The sequence below is a fragment of the Amblyomma americanum genome, chromosome 7 (assembly GCF_052857255.1).
Source record: "Amblyomma americanum isolate KBUSLIRL-KWMA chromosome 7, ASM5285725v1, whole genome shotgun sequence".
NCBI classification, from domain to species: domain Eukaryota; kingdom Metazoa; phylum Arthropoda; class Arachnida; order Ixodida; family Ixodidae; genus Amblyomma; species Amblyomma americanum.
The window spans coordinates 57,821,498-57,835,007 of record NC_135503.1 but is presented as its reverse complement, the minus strand read 5'-3'; the positions used below and the strand labels follow the sequence as shown (position 1 = coordinate 57,835,007).

The window sequence follows — 13,510 nt, the reverse complement described above, 5'->3', positions numbered from 1 at the left end:
CCTCTCGTACGTTCATTGTTAGCTTTTATTACTGTGCTCATAAAAAGGGGTGTTTTGTGGCCTCCTGATTACATCAATTGAGAGTGTTCATGTTTTGCATTAGAATATTTTTTTCTGCTGCATAAGAGTAAAGGGAAAACAGCGGGTTCAATTTTTTTCACACTGAGAAAGCTATTCCTGAGCAAAAGCTAGAGGTTTGTTAGACAAGATTAATTCCACACTGAGGACACCTTGCAGCAAATCCATTTGCCTGAAGCATTAATTTCATTTCAGCATGTCAGTTGTGTGTTATTAGTCAACCAATATTGTAAATATCAATGCATAAAATAGGTGCTGGAGATCTGTGCCTCAGCTAAATTCTCACTTGCCTCAGTTATTCACAAGGTTGTGCCTTTTGCTTGGCTTTGTCTTTTAGTTAAAAAACAAGCCTATGGATTTTAATAGGGTCACCTAGCTGTGTATGGTATACTGCTATAGTTTGCAGCTTTAGAGCATTCATATCTTTTGAACACAATTACTAGCAAGAGTACATAGGGAGTGATTTGTATGCAGGGTTTTGTTTTAAATAACCAAATTTAATTGATTTTGTTTACTGTGCGCTTCAGAACCTCGTCATAAAGGATATTTTTCATATCAAGCCTCAAATTGCATGCTTTGGCTTTTCAATAGGGGTTTAAAAATTTAAGTCAGTATCTATAATGCGCTAACACTATTTTTCTGCAGTTTATGAAAATGCAAGAAGAGGGATATACCACAAAGAGCTCAGTGCAAGTTGTTGTCAGATCTAATTGCTCTTGTAATGTAGACGCCTGGATATGCACGAAAGATTTCTAAAACTGCTTAATAATAATTGTTCTGGAACTTCAGCAAAGTGCAAAACATTACAGAACTGAAACATTTTCTTGATTTCAAAAATTATGTGATTTGAGTGCCCTAATAAAGTTTGGAAATGAATCTACATTTTCGTTTGTGTCTTAAATGTAAGCAAGAAAACACTGTTCTACATAGGTGTTTGTATTAGCAGAGAGTAATGATATTAATTTTGGCAACAGTATGCAAGGTAGAGAGGCTAGGAGCTTGTCTCTTGTTCGCAATCCAACTGCAGGTACTTAATGTGCCACACTAGAACTAATGTGGTATTCAGTGCTCTGAGGCACTTGAAAACTGACACACATCAAGTGAAATTTGCTAGGTGGTCAGAATGTGACCTCCTTAAATTTTCTTTTGATCTGAGCTCAGAAATTTGAAGCTGGCAATGAATATATCTTGGATGCTTGATCTCGTGTGTTAGCAGCTGTTATAATAAATGAGGGAGAGGAAATTGCAAGAAGATAGCTTACAGAGTCTGGATACTGCATTTACATTATTCTGTGGCCTTTCTATGCCTTTTTATGTCCAGCCTGTCTAGGCGCACAAACTTCTGCACTCTTTGTGCATTAGAGGCTAACATATTTATTGTGTCCGCCTGTTTCGTTTTCTTGAATCTTCAGGCCACATTTCTCCATTCGATGAAGTTGTCCCTCTGTTCCTCTTTCTCTGTGAGAAGTTGAAAGAAGACAAAAGGTAAGGACTCTGCCTAGCTTATCTCTCCCTCGTGACATTTCTGCATGTTGTAGCATTTTTGATATGCACGTGTTTCTATTTTAGGAATGGTTCTAGCTCAACAGCTCCGCTTCTCCTGCACTGTCTTCAGACGGGTCTCAGCTCACTGAGGGGCCAGGCAAGAAAAAGTCAGCCTTTCTTAGACTTCGTTTGGTAAGCAGCATTGTGCATGTGCCTGATATCAGATTCTTTTAGCCTGATATTGATTCATCGTTGCTTGGACTATCCTCAGTCACCTTGATGTGCTAGCAGTTATGAAAAAGAGATGGGCGATATTTGGCTGGCACTTCTACCAACAGTTAGGATTTCCAAACGGAGAAAACCTCGCCAGGCACCATTCTGAGAAAGGAAGTGCATACGCAGTCCTGAGTTAAAGACATATGTAGAGCAAAAAGATTGATTCGCCTCATTCCTGCATTTGCACACTGGGCTGTACTTAATGCAGCCCTGTTTGTGCATAAAGCTTCTTCCTTTTGTCTGTGTCATTTTACCTGTCCTCACAGTTTCACTAATTGCCAACAGGCCCAAGCCTTTCTTTTGTGACTGTTCGTAGTTATGTGGGTTTCAAATTGGAAAAGTTATGTCAAGAGCTACATGACATTACTAACACTATACGAGGTTCAGACTTGTACTTAGCGAAATATTGAAGTTTGGTTTCTTTGCTAGCTGGGTATCATATGTCGCGCTGTGTGACTTTGAAAATGCTCTTTCTTTTTTTTATTTAGGCAGCAGCTCTGCCCTAGGCTGGTGGGCTGCCTCGGTTCGCCCCTGAAGGACAAGAACATAGTGTCTGCACAGCGCTTTGAAAAGGGAGAGATGGGCCGAGGATCGGGCTGCCTCACGACTGCTCCATCCTGCCATGCGGAAGAAGCAAGGCTCGTTTATGGGTGAGGATCACTGGGTCAGACTAATTAAGCATGGTATGTTTAACACCGTTGTGAGTGCGATCAAAGCAGGAAGGGTGGGGAGGGGGGAATTTACATTTCAGTGGAGGCATGTGTAATCTTACAGCAGAAGCCACTGAAGGTCTTTGAAGGACATCAGAATTTTGCTAGACGAGAATCCAGAGTGCTGGCATTGAACCAGTGGTTTCAGGAGCGGAAGCTATGTGTGTTTCACATTGGAGCCACAGAAGATTGTTATAGCATACACCGCAGTGGTGGCCTAGTGGTTTGAGCATCCGCCTTGCATGCGGGAGGTGCGGGGTTCGATCCCCAGTGTCGCCGGGTACCCACCGGTGATACAATGGGTACAAGTTTTCCCTTGCCTGGGGCTTGGCTTCTTTAGGGCGAAATGCTTGGGAGCTGGGTCTCTGATCCCACCTTGTGCAATGAAAAACTACCTTGTCCCATGGCGCTCTTTGGCCAAAGGTGCCCTTGCACCACAAAAATTCATCATCATCATCATTGTTATAGCATGATATCACTGATAAGACTGCTTTGATGAAATCATATAGTGCAGCTAGGTTTCTTTGTGTAATGTGGGAGGACTCTGATTGACCCACTGTACGCCTTTCAGGCTTTTACTTATCTGTTAGCATTTAACGATTTTTTGTAATCCACTGCAATATTCGGCAGTTGAGGTTTGGTAGGTGGCAGCATGTTTGTTGTCGTGGTAATGAGTTTGGCTGTGGTTAGCAATTAGGATTGTGTAAGGTAGGCAAAAAAAAAAAGTTTGAGACTGCATGTATGCTGTTTCTCTTGGGCTTCCCAGCATTGCCTTGGAATTAGTGACTGTTGTGGGTGAAGTGGGTGCCCTGAGACCAGTGCTGGGATCCTTGTTTCACCGAATGCTGCTGTACCCTCTGCCTCAGCACTGCTTCGAACCTCTCAAATTTGTCAAGCAGGTAAGCTCGGTGGCTTGTTAACCTGCATGTGTATACCTGCACCAGAACTTTGTTAGTACTACCTTTCTCCACCTGTGTATTCCTGCTGCACAGAGATAAGCAGCAAGGCACTTATGGCACAGTCGTCTCTGGTGCTTTGTTTGTTTTGCTATGTCAAGTACCTGCCGTGCAACTTCACACATTATGCCTCTTTGGGCGACAGGAGTCATGATCGAAAGCAGATTTCTGCTCGCCATTTAAGGATTCCCCTAGATGCGATTCCACTAAATATGGCGGAGCAATTCTGTGAAATTCTGTGGTAGCTGTATAGCTTTTCTTTTGTAGCCCTTTGTCCGTGCTTCGGTGGATGCTAATGACTGATTGCTTCCTTATTGCAAATTTACTCCACCCTGGGGGTTTCTCCTAAATCACATTGGGCCAAATAATGAGACAGTGGAAATACAAACTGCACAGATATGCTATCATAGCAAATGTTTTGCTCCATGGTGGTATGATGACTGTTCTTAAGCAAAAGTGAAGCACATCTATACCTTCTTTGCTTTGCTTAATCTCTTTGTTTTATTTTACATTTAAATGACCATATTTGAACATTGAACACATGGTGCATGCTACTGTTTTGTGCTGCATTGACAGATGCTCAAGAATCCTGAGCAGCTTCTTCAGTTTGCTGGCCCCCCATTGTGGGAAGACACCAAGAACCCCAGGCTGAGCAGCTTGGACTTGTTGAAAATGTAAGCTGCGCTGTTGGTCTTCCGCACACTCATATCAGCTGTGAATTGTAGTGCTCACAAGCAAACTCATGTATTTCTTGTGCCACGCACATGTGAAAAATTGCATTAACTGACTGGTGCCTCAGGTTTTAATGCCATTATGTGGTGCTGCACAAGTGGTGTCATTTGCAATATAATGAACTTTGCCACTGCTGGTTCACCTGTAAAACACATAGTCTCACCCTTATTGGTTATGCAGAATGATGCACTATTTTGTGAGAAACAACGTCCAAATGTGTAGCTAATAATTTACTGTTATTTTAGGCATTTCATGAGCATTTTCACTGTGGCTGATGTGCCATATTTATTGATGCCTGAGATTGACTCAGCCTTATGTGCTAGTGTGTGGCTTTGTGAATACATTTACTACCTGCCAAGCAAGAGCCATGGCATTCTCGGCAAGATAATTTTGTTAGAATACTGAATGCCTTTTTTGCTTTTCAGTAGAGCTTTTCTCTTTAGGCAAATTTTTTAATCTACTTTCCTGGTGTTGTCATTACCATTGGATATTATGACTTTAGATCAGGACAAATGACTCTAGCTCTGAAAACATTGCATTAAGAGCCTTGAGGCACTAAGCACATGCCATTTCTTACACATGTGCGTGGCTCGGATATAAATCTCTCTGTAAGAGTGCTAGCTGGTGACAGCTGTGACATCTGTGACAGTTGGCGGAATGCATTGGGTTGATTAAAATGAATGGCAGGAAAGGCGCACAAAGCTCTTGCTGTTGTTATTTTTTCTTTTTAGTCAATTTTAAACTTTTCTTTGTAGTAGAGTCAATTAAGAAGGAACACTGCTTTCAAATCGTGAGAAATGGCCAAAAAAATCTTGAATATCACTGTATCTGCTCGTATGCATCGTTTTCTGTGCTGTCCCAAAGTTTGATTGTTTAAGTCCACTGAGTAGTACTCTAAAGAAATAGTTGTGAACTGTGATGGCACTGCATAGCAGGGCAATGCTCAAAATTCTGAGTTTTTCTCAGTTTCAGTTTTCTGACTAGGCACTCACCCTGCGCAGCAGATTTTTTTTACGACTGTCTTGTCTATTTCGACGCCGTTTGTTTTGTTGCGCTCACAGAACTCTGCTCTATGCGATGACGTTCTTGCTTTTTCATTTTGTTGAATTTCAGATTTTCGGTGCGCCATCTTGTTTACAATTTAGACATGTCTATGGCAACTGTGTTGTAAAAAATGAAAACAAAAAGTTCGTATTGTGGAAAAAAAATATAAGAATAATCGCACGCAGCATGCATTAAAAAAATGCAGTGAATATTGAACCATTCTTCTACCCGTTTGTTTACTCTGTAGGCATTTTGCAACGTGTAGAAGAAGAAAAATTTAGTGCAATAAGTTGGAAAGCAGCATTAATAACATGCAGAAAAAGTTCTGTCCAAGTTCATCAAAAAATAAGAAATTTGGTGCTGAAATCCGCATCCCCCTTAAAACCTGTGGTTCGTGGAAGGTTCTGCTTTTAATGTTGTCATTACTTGACCATGTTCACTGTTTAGCTGCTTTGTTGTCAAGGGACTGGACAAAAAAAGACTCTGTAAAAGGTTCTTGGTCAGCAGTGTCATCTGAGCCTTGGTCAGATTCAGATGTGCTTTCTGATTGCACTGCTTAATATTTTCGCTGTTGATCAGAAGGTGCACACAACCTGCTTATTAAAAGGCTGCCTAGACACCACATTTTCTGGTGCTGCTGAGCCTGCTGATGGTGGTGGAGGTGTGGCACAAGGAGCTGGCTGTTTTGGTGCAAGGAGGACATGTGCTGTCACACATAGGAAATGTAAACCTGACTAGTAGTATAAAAAGTGCTGTGGAAGCCACCTATGGATGGCCCAAAAAAATGCGGTAGGGTTTTAACATAGCTAAACCGAATAGACATGCGAAAGCATGTGTTTAGCCTGGTTGGTTCATGGTTTTGCTTTGATGGGTCGTCGGCATGCCTACGGTATTAGACTCTCAGGTTAAGCTCTGACGGAGGTTAAGCTGCAGTATGACCTGTTCGCGCCGCAGAGGGAAGTTGATGGAGACGACGATGTGCAGTGCACAGCGCGAGAGTGTGTTGCAGTTAAATTAAACACGAGGCGTGACAGGCTGTGGCGACAGCCTAGTACCCTCGTGCAGTGGCCAGCGAAGCTGATCTGTTTGCACCGCCGCTGGTAAGAAACCCGGTTGTGCTGGTCAGACCTTGTGAAGTAGTGCTTTCACACTAAAAGAAATAAGAGTGTCTTCAGGATATTGACCGGTAATTTGGCACCTGTGGTTGTGTTCAGCGATTCATCAGCTTCGACACCGAACAGATCAGTAGGTGTGTCAGCACATGTTGCCTCATCACACTGAGACAAGCTGAACATGCTGGCCATTCTTTCTGTCCCTCTTGTTGGCTGCACGCAGAGTTGTGGATGGACTCGGAGAGTGCTGCCACAGCAATGACCCCAATGTCTGCTACATCAGCGTTGAGTGCGTGGTGGCTCTGCTGTCGAGCCTGGAGACACTGGTCTCAGGCTCCAAAATCTCGGACCAGATGGCAGACCGCCTCAACTCAGTCTTCCCTACGCTGCAAAGTGCGGACTACGTGGGTGAGTGTGTGCAGCTGTGCTGGAAGAACTCAGGCACGAAGTATTGCAGGCGAATTGTCAGTCACAGTCATGGTCACCTTGAATATGATAATACATGATGCAGGTCTTAATTTTATGCATTCTAAGTTTTCTTAAATTCTTGGTTGTTAGTCTGGAACAAACCTATGAAGGCATCTTAGTTAAGTTTGCCTCTAATACTTTTAGCTCGCAAGCATTCACGGCCTAATTCTTGCATGCTTTCTGAACAGGCCTGGAAACAGCCATCTTTGTTTTGAAAAAATCCTCAGAGAGTGCTTTTGAAGTTATTGCTAATATACAGTGGGTGTTCAGTTAGGCGCTTACTGCATTGTTCTGTCAGTGTTAGAGAGCTGAGCTTGTCCACGTTTGAGACATGTCTGGACATGCAACACACTTAATAGCAGACTGATGAAAGCACTGAAAGTGACAGGATGGCACTGCAGCACAGTATGGATCCACAGAAAAACTGAGGGATTTCGAGTGTATTTTTGTAATAAATACCACAAAAAATCCATGATGATTGTGTATATGCTGGCGATGCACCTTTCTGTGCCAAGTGGTAAATTTGGAAATCAATTGAAGATGATTAGTGTTCAGTCTAAACATATTTCTTGGAAGTATCCTGTGATATGAGGGCCTTGACTTTGGAAGATCATGAGGTCAAAGTCAGTGTTATAGCTTGTGACAGGCAATTCGGTTGGCAGTTTCCAGTATCATTCATGACGGTTTCTTGATGTCAAAGGTCAGTCCTCAGTGGAGGCCATGAAAGTTGACACCTCGGCAAAAATTTCGCCAGCAATTTAGCCAAAAGAATTTAAATGTGCTGAGAGAAAATCCAAGAGACTTTTATTCTCAAAGTGTTATGGGTGACAAAACATGGCTTCACCACCATGATTCAGAGATTATTAAACAAAAGCTCATCCAATGGAAGCAGAAGGGGTCATCAACTATAAAAAAAATTTGTATGCAGCAGTCAGCTGAAAAGATCATGGCAACATTTTCTTGGTATGCAGAAGGATTTTATTTCTGGAATTCTGGAATTCATGTCACACAAGACAACAGTCACCAGCAACCCCTATACTCCAGCATTGAAGGTGATACGTGAGGCGGTCAAAGCGAAATGCTGTATAAGTTTGTCAGCAGGTGCAGTGCTGCTTCAAAACAATGCAGCAACTGACAGGTCTCACAGATCACAAGCTGCTGTCGGGAAATAAGGTATCATAGAGCTTGACTAGCCACCCTATAATGCAAGCCCGGCTTCCAGTATAATTACTTAAGAACAAGTTTCTGCGTGGATGACAATTTCCTGATGATAGTGCGGTCATAGAGATGGTAATGGGGTTCCTCAGCAGCAGGAAGTCTCCTCTGAGGGTGTCTGATCACCGGAGGCAAAGTGGAAGAAGTGTTTTGAAGTCAATGTGGTTACACTGAAAAATAGCAAGTTTAATTTCTTGGAGAAGTTTGCTTTTATATTCAAGTAGACAACTATATTCAACACTCCTCCTATACATGATAAGCTGTAAAAGTTTCTTGTTTAAGCATGCAAGCATGGTAAAGGTCTTTTTTTTTTTCCAGGTGCATCCTTCTTGTTTGAAAAGTCTGCGCGAAGTGCATTTGGGAATGGGTGGCAGCAATCACAGCCACATATTAGGAAAAGTGAAACAACAGAGATCGTTGAGGAACTGCGGTCTGGGCCACATTCGTACATTGAGAAGAGTGAAGCACCAGGCATGGTTGAAGAAGAAAAGATATTGAGCTCAATTGAAGTTAGCCAAGACTACAAGGAAGACGGTTTGGATGGGAACCCGGAAGCAGAGAAACCTCTGCAGCATGCACCCGTTGAAGAGGCAGTAGAAGCATGTGAAACGTGTGGCATTGAGTCACCTGAACATGCTGAGGTGTCAGAAATGCACGAAAGCTTGAACAAAGAGACGGAAGAGCATATTGAACATGAGATTTGTCGACAGGATTCAGAGACCACTGACATCAAAGAGCAAGCAGCAGTCATTGAAGACGGCAGCACTCTAGATGAGGAACCTCATAGTGGAAGCTTTTTTGAAAGTAGCCAGTGTGATGAGACATCGGAGTTTGCAGAAGAAAGCCTTTATGATATTGATGTGGTGAGTGTTCAGTCTCTTGTACTCTGTGCTAATCATTGTTTACATTCTTCATGTAAGAGTCATAACCATAATCTTTAGATGGATTACAATGATTAGGAAGGTAAATTCTGTGTCGCAGACTTTGTTATTTGTTGGCTTTGGATGCACGTTGTTCTTGCTTGGAAGAAAGGCAGCCTCCTTGATGATCATTTTTTATTTGGTCATTGCAACAAGGAACTTGTATGAAATTTGGGAGGTGAGGACATTTGTTAGTATCCTAAAATAATTTTGTGAGCAGTAGGGATCGTTTTTATTTTCACCTGAATGTGGAAATTGTATATTTGAACAGAGCATTTGAAAGTAATTTTTCATGAACCTAACTTATGTTGCTGCACTTGTATAAAAGCAAGATTTTTTTTCCTGGATGAAAACGCAGATGCATGCTGACATTTCCATGATGTTTTTCCCTCCTCTGATAACTTAAAGTGTCAATGCAGACATATACAAAGCAGCAGTGCGCCTTGCTATGATGCTAAGCTGGTTTGTCACACTTATTTCTTCTCTCATCACTTGTGCAGGTTGAAAAGCCACTGGAAGAGGAGACGGATTTGTCAGCCCACGTTAGGTCTTCTGTGATGGAACAAGCAGCAAAGACCCTGTTGAAGGATGCCAACGAGAGTGAACGTAACCGGTTGGAGAGGTTTTTTGAGTCCAACAATGAGTTTGCTGAGCGAGAGCGCAAGACTGCCAGGGATTTTGTCGGCCACCTGGCCTCCTTTCTGCCACGCCTCCTCCAAATTCGCAGCTCCATCGAGGCTGACCAAGAGCTGCAGCAGTTTGCCAGCGACTACTCTGAAGGTGGGTGCGCTGCCTTGCTTTCAATTGTTATGGTAATATTACAGTACTAATATTTATAAAAGTATCCTTAAAGTGGGGAGGTTCAGTGTATAAGACAAAGTTGTAGCTTTAATATAGCATGCACTTAGTTTTTGCTATGTTAAATTAAAGAAGCAGAAGGGAGAGAGTAACTGAATGGAATAAGGTAAAAATCTCTGGAAAGGAATTGCTGGAACACTTGTGCACATTCTTTTCCTAAAATTTGTAAAAAAAAAATGAATCTGCTCCACATATTCTAAGCAAGTTTCTGAGGGCTGTTGATAATTCTTTTCAAATACTAGGTACTTGTAGCATTCTAACATTCCTGAACGTATCGCAGAACTTACTTTCCAGAGCTTGATCTTGAGGCTTTGCATAATGCGAAGCATATTTAATTGCATGTTTGGAAGCATGCTGAAATAATGCTTAAGACTTGTGTAGATCTGGCTTTTTTCAGTGTGTAGTTGTGCACTTTTTCTCAATCTGCGTACTGTACTGTACTCTGAGACAACTTTTCTTGGCAGTGCTGCCAAAGCTACAGACCCAGAACATGCTCCCTTTTTCTACTCTGCAGAGTAGTCCCTGGTTGCAGTCAATGGTTAAAACATGGTATATATGTAGAACACTTCGTTTTTCAGTAAAGCCCGATTTTGCCTGATTCTTGCACCCCAAAAAGCATTTTTCTTAAAATCGCGTTAAACTTGATTTCTACCAAAAAAATGCAACCTTTAGAGAATGCACGTTTTCCAGTCCACAAAGATGAAGACACCTACGAAAAAGTATGCAGATACAACGTGCTTTTCATTGGTTGACTTTTTCAGTGAAATGATGACTTTAAACCTCATTTAATGCTTGTTATTCATGATGTGGCTTATTTGAGAGATTAGTTTGGAAAGTATTTTTGTCAGGAGGGAGGTGCTAAAGCATGAGCACTGACCACATGTCTTATTGGCATCATTATATCCCCTTCTGGCACCAATTAAATCCATTCATAGGAAAAATATTTTTTTTTGCATAAATCATGGTCAGTGGACCAAATAAAAGTGATGTGCAAAAAGTTGTGCAAAAATATTGATATCTAAGCATATTTTATTCGTGTCCACATATGTGGACATAGCGCCTCAAAACTGATACATGAACATAAACGCTGGAACATTTTCTTGCCTTTTCTAAGTGATCATTAGATATGAACAAATGTTTAGCTGTGAGAATATATGCTTAAAAGAATTATTCTCTACTTCATGACCTATAGAACAGATAAAAACAGTCATTCTGTGATGACAGGCAGAGGAAAATTTGGCATTTCCAGGACCGAAGGCTTTTAGATGTGCAGCCTTCACGTTGGCACCACTGTGCAATGAACGTGTTCAGAAGTTAGGGCCAATGGTTATTTCTGTCATAGGCAGCGCTTAATGTCTTCTCTGGCTGCATGGAAGGGGTCTCGAGTGATCTGAGTACAGGTGGAGAGGGAGAGAGAGAAAGGAGCTTGCAGCCTGTTTTACACGTGGTTTTTACAAGGAGGTGAAATCATTTTTAAAGGTCTTTATTTGCTATGTTTATGTCAGAGACCTGAAACAAACTGTCCCCTCACTCCACCGGTGTGCTGATTGCTGTTTTGTAGCCTTGGAGCTGAGGGGCCAGCTCTGAACTGACTCGTGGCGTGGCCGTTCAGGTTCCCCTTTTTCATCCCCCCTTGTATAATGCTTCCACTTTGTATTTTTCTCTGTCTCGGGTTTTATATGAAATGTTAACGATTCTTGCCTAATACCACTCTGAAATTTTCAAAACGATGGAGAAGCAATGTTCATACCACCACTGAAAAGAAGCATAAAAAAAGAGTTTCTTGCTTCGGAATCATGCAGTCTGCATTCTAGCATGGTGGTCTCAGATCCATTTTTAATATTTGTAGGAGGCCTAAGCCCCTTCGAGACTCTCGTGACTTTATGCACTGATCATAGCATGCTGTGTTTGTCGACAGCGGCTCAGTGTAGCTGCAGTTCTTTGCGGTCATCTACGGGTCTTCATTGCCCGGTCGTCCGCACTTCTTTGGAGGTGCTTCTGCATTGGCTATTTCCATGAACAACGCTTTACTTTTATATTTTTGGCATTAAGGTGCCATGCCCACGTTTGTAAACGTGCCACTCTGAACATCCACCGCAGTACTTTTTCTTTGTCTATGACAATGAAAATTGGTGTGCCGTTTCTACATTAACCTGTCGACATATTATGAATGGTAAACTGCATTATTCATGACGACTTAAAAAGATAGCATGCAAAAATAAAAGCTATTCACGCGTCCTGCCAAAAAACGCCGTGATGCCTATATTTTCTTATTTTTTACAAACACATTTCGCTGGAGCTACAAGAGATGGCACCACAAACTTGACAGGGATGGTCAAAATGGTAAAAGCGCAGAATTCGAAGGTGGCAATTCGCCATGTATACGAAAATATGAGCAGGCATGAGTCGTGCCCACATATGTGGACACAGCGCCTGGAGGGGATGTCAAGAACTGCCCATTCTAATGATATCCTGCTCCAAGGCTCTTGTGAAATATAGTTGGTGTAATTGTGGTAATGAATTAATGTTGTAGCAGTGTACAAAGGGAGGAAAGTCTTGTATACGAAAGTTAAAGTGCTGCGCAGGAGACCATGATGTACTCAAGGCAATAATTGTAATAGTTGAAAAAAAAAGTATCTTATTTGGGGTACTGTTTCAGTGCCACCTGCCATCACCATATTGTTTGCAAAAAATCAGCCAAAAAACGGGTAAAAAACAAGTGCTCATGCAACTTTTTTATTTATATCTGTTTATTTTTAAAAAGACTCAGGCCAAAAATACTTGGTAAACCCTGATTCATCGAAATTTTACCTGAATAACCCGGTTTTTACCCGAATTTGAGGTAAAAACTTATTGCCCAATTTTTACCCTCCGAATTTCAAAAAAAATAAAACCCAAAAATTGGGCCCATATTTGTATGTAACAGGTAGTTATCATTTAAGGCATGTTTATAAAATTGCTGCACATTATCAGCGTTGGGGATTCACTAAAAAAAAAGAGTTCCATAGATCACAGATCACAAAAACAGATCACAGAAAATTTTTTAGCCACTTGCGATAACAGGAAACTTTCATAGAGGGCGCCAGTTGCACCAGTGGTGGAGTGAAGCAACCGTGCAGTTGGCAAGATGCCAGGTGGCCGTTCTGTGGCTGAATTATTGGCAGAGGGACAGTTACAGGGCACTCTGCCTCTGTAGCTTTTTCTTTTTTGCCAAAAAAAAGTTGTCACCGAGTATAACTTGGGTATCATGTGACCTCATCATCAGTAACCATCCCGTAATATGTACTAGTACAGGGGAATAATGGAAGGACGTTAAGGTCAAAAGGTGTAATTTTAGATTTTCTACACTGCTGCGCTCTGTCTGAAATAGCGCATATTTTTAACTCATGAGAATTGGGCCACCTGTACTGTCTCGATATGTGGAATCTATCAACTTGGTCAAGGGTGTTTTTACATCCTGCCGATCAGATGCGAGCTACTCATACTAAAGCATTTGGATCTTCTTTTTCTTTGTCATTGTTTATAATGACCTGGCTAGATATTGCAGACAGTATAGACAGCATTATAGACACTTGTGCAACTGCGGCTGCTTGCATATTTGTCCAGCCCTCTGGCAGCAGCAGCAGCACCAGCACCAGCACAATGGCGAGGAACCA

The 13,510-nt window shown here is 41.8% G+C and overlaps 1 protein-coding gene across 2 annotated transcripts in view; it reads left to right on the top strand.

Annotated features, from left to right (window-relative positions):
• The window catches only part of LOC144099176 (brefeldin A-inhibited guanine nucleotide-exchange protein 3), a 103,169-nt gene that overhangs the window by 11,966 nt on the left and 77,693 nt on the right, over positions 1-13,510 (top strand). For both annotated transcript variants that reach the window (XM_077632309.1, XM_077632308.1), the window contains 9 exons: positions 1,491-1,563; positions 1,648-1,755; positions 2,328-2,489; positions 3,316-3,448; positions 4,082-4,179; positions 6,617-6,801; positions 8,395-8,939; positions 9,497-9,776; positions 13,461-13,510. The exon at positions 13,461-13,510 is cut by the window's right edge and continues 138 nt beyond it. In XM_077632309.1, coding sequence (XP_077488435.1) covers positions 2,419-2,489; positions 3,316-3,448; positions 4,082-4,179; positions 6,617-6,801; positions 8,395-8,939; positions 9,497-9,776; positions 13,461-13,510 — 1,362 coding nt within the window. In that variant the 5' untranslated portion in view covers positions 1,491-1,563; positions 1,648-1,755; positions 2,328-2,418. The remainder of the gene's footprint in view (positions 1-1,490; positions 1,564-1,647; positions 1,756-2,327; positions 2,490-3,315; positions 3,449-4,081; positions 4,180-6,616; positions 6,802-8,394; positions 8,940-9,496; positions 9,777-13,460) is intronic.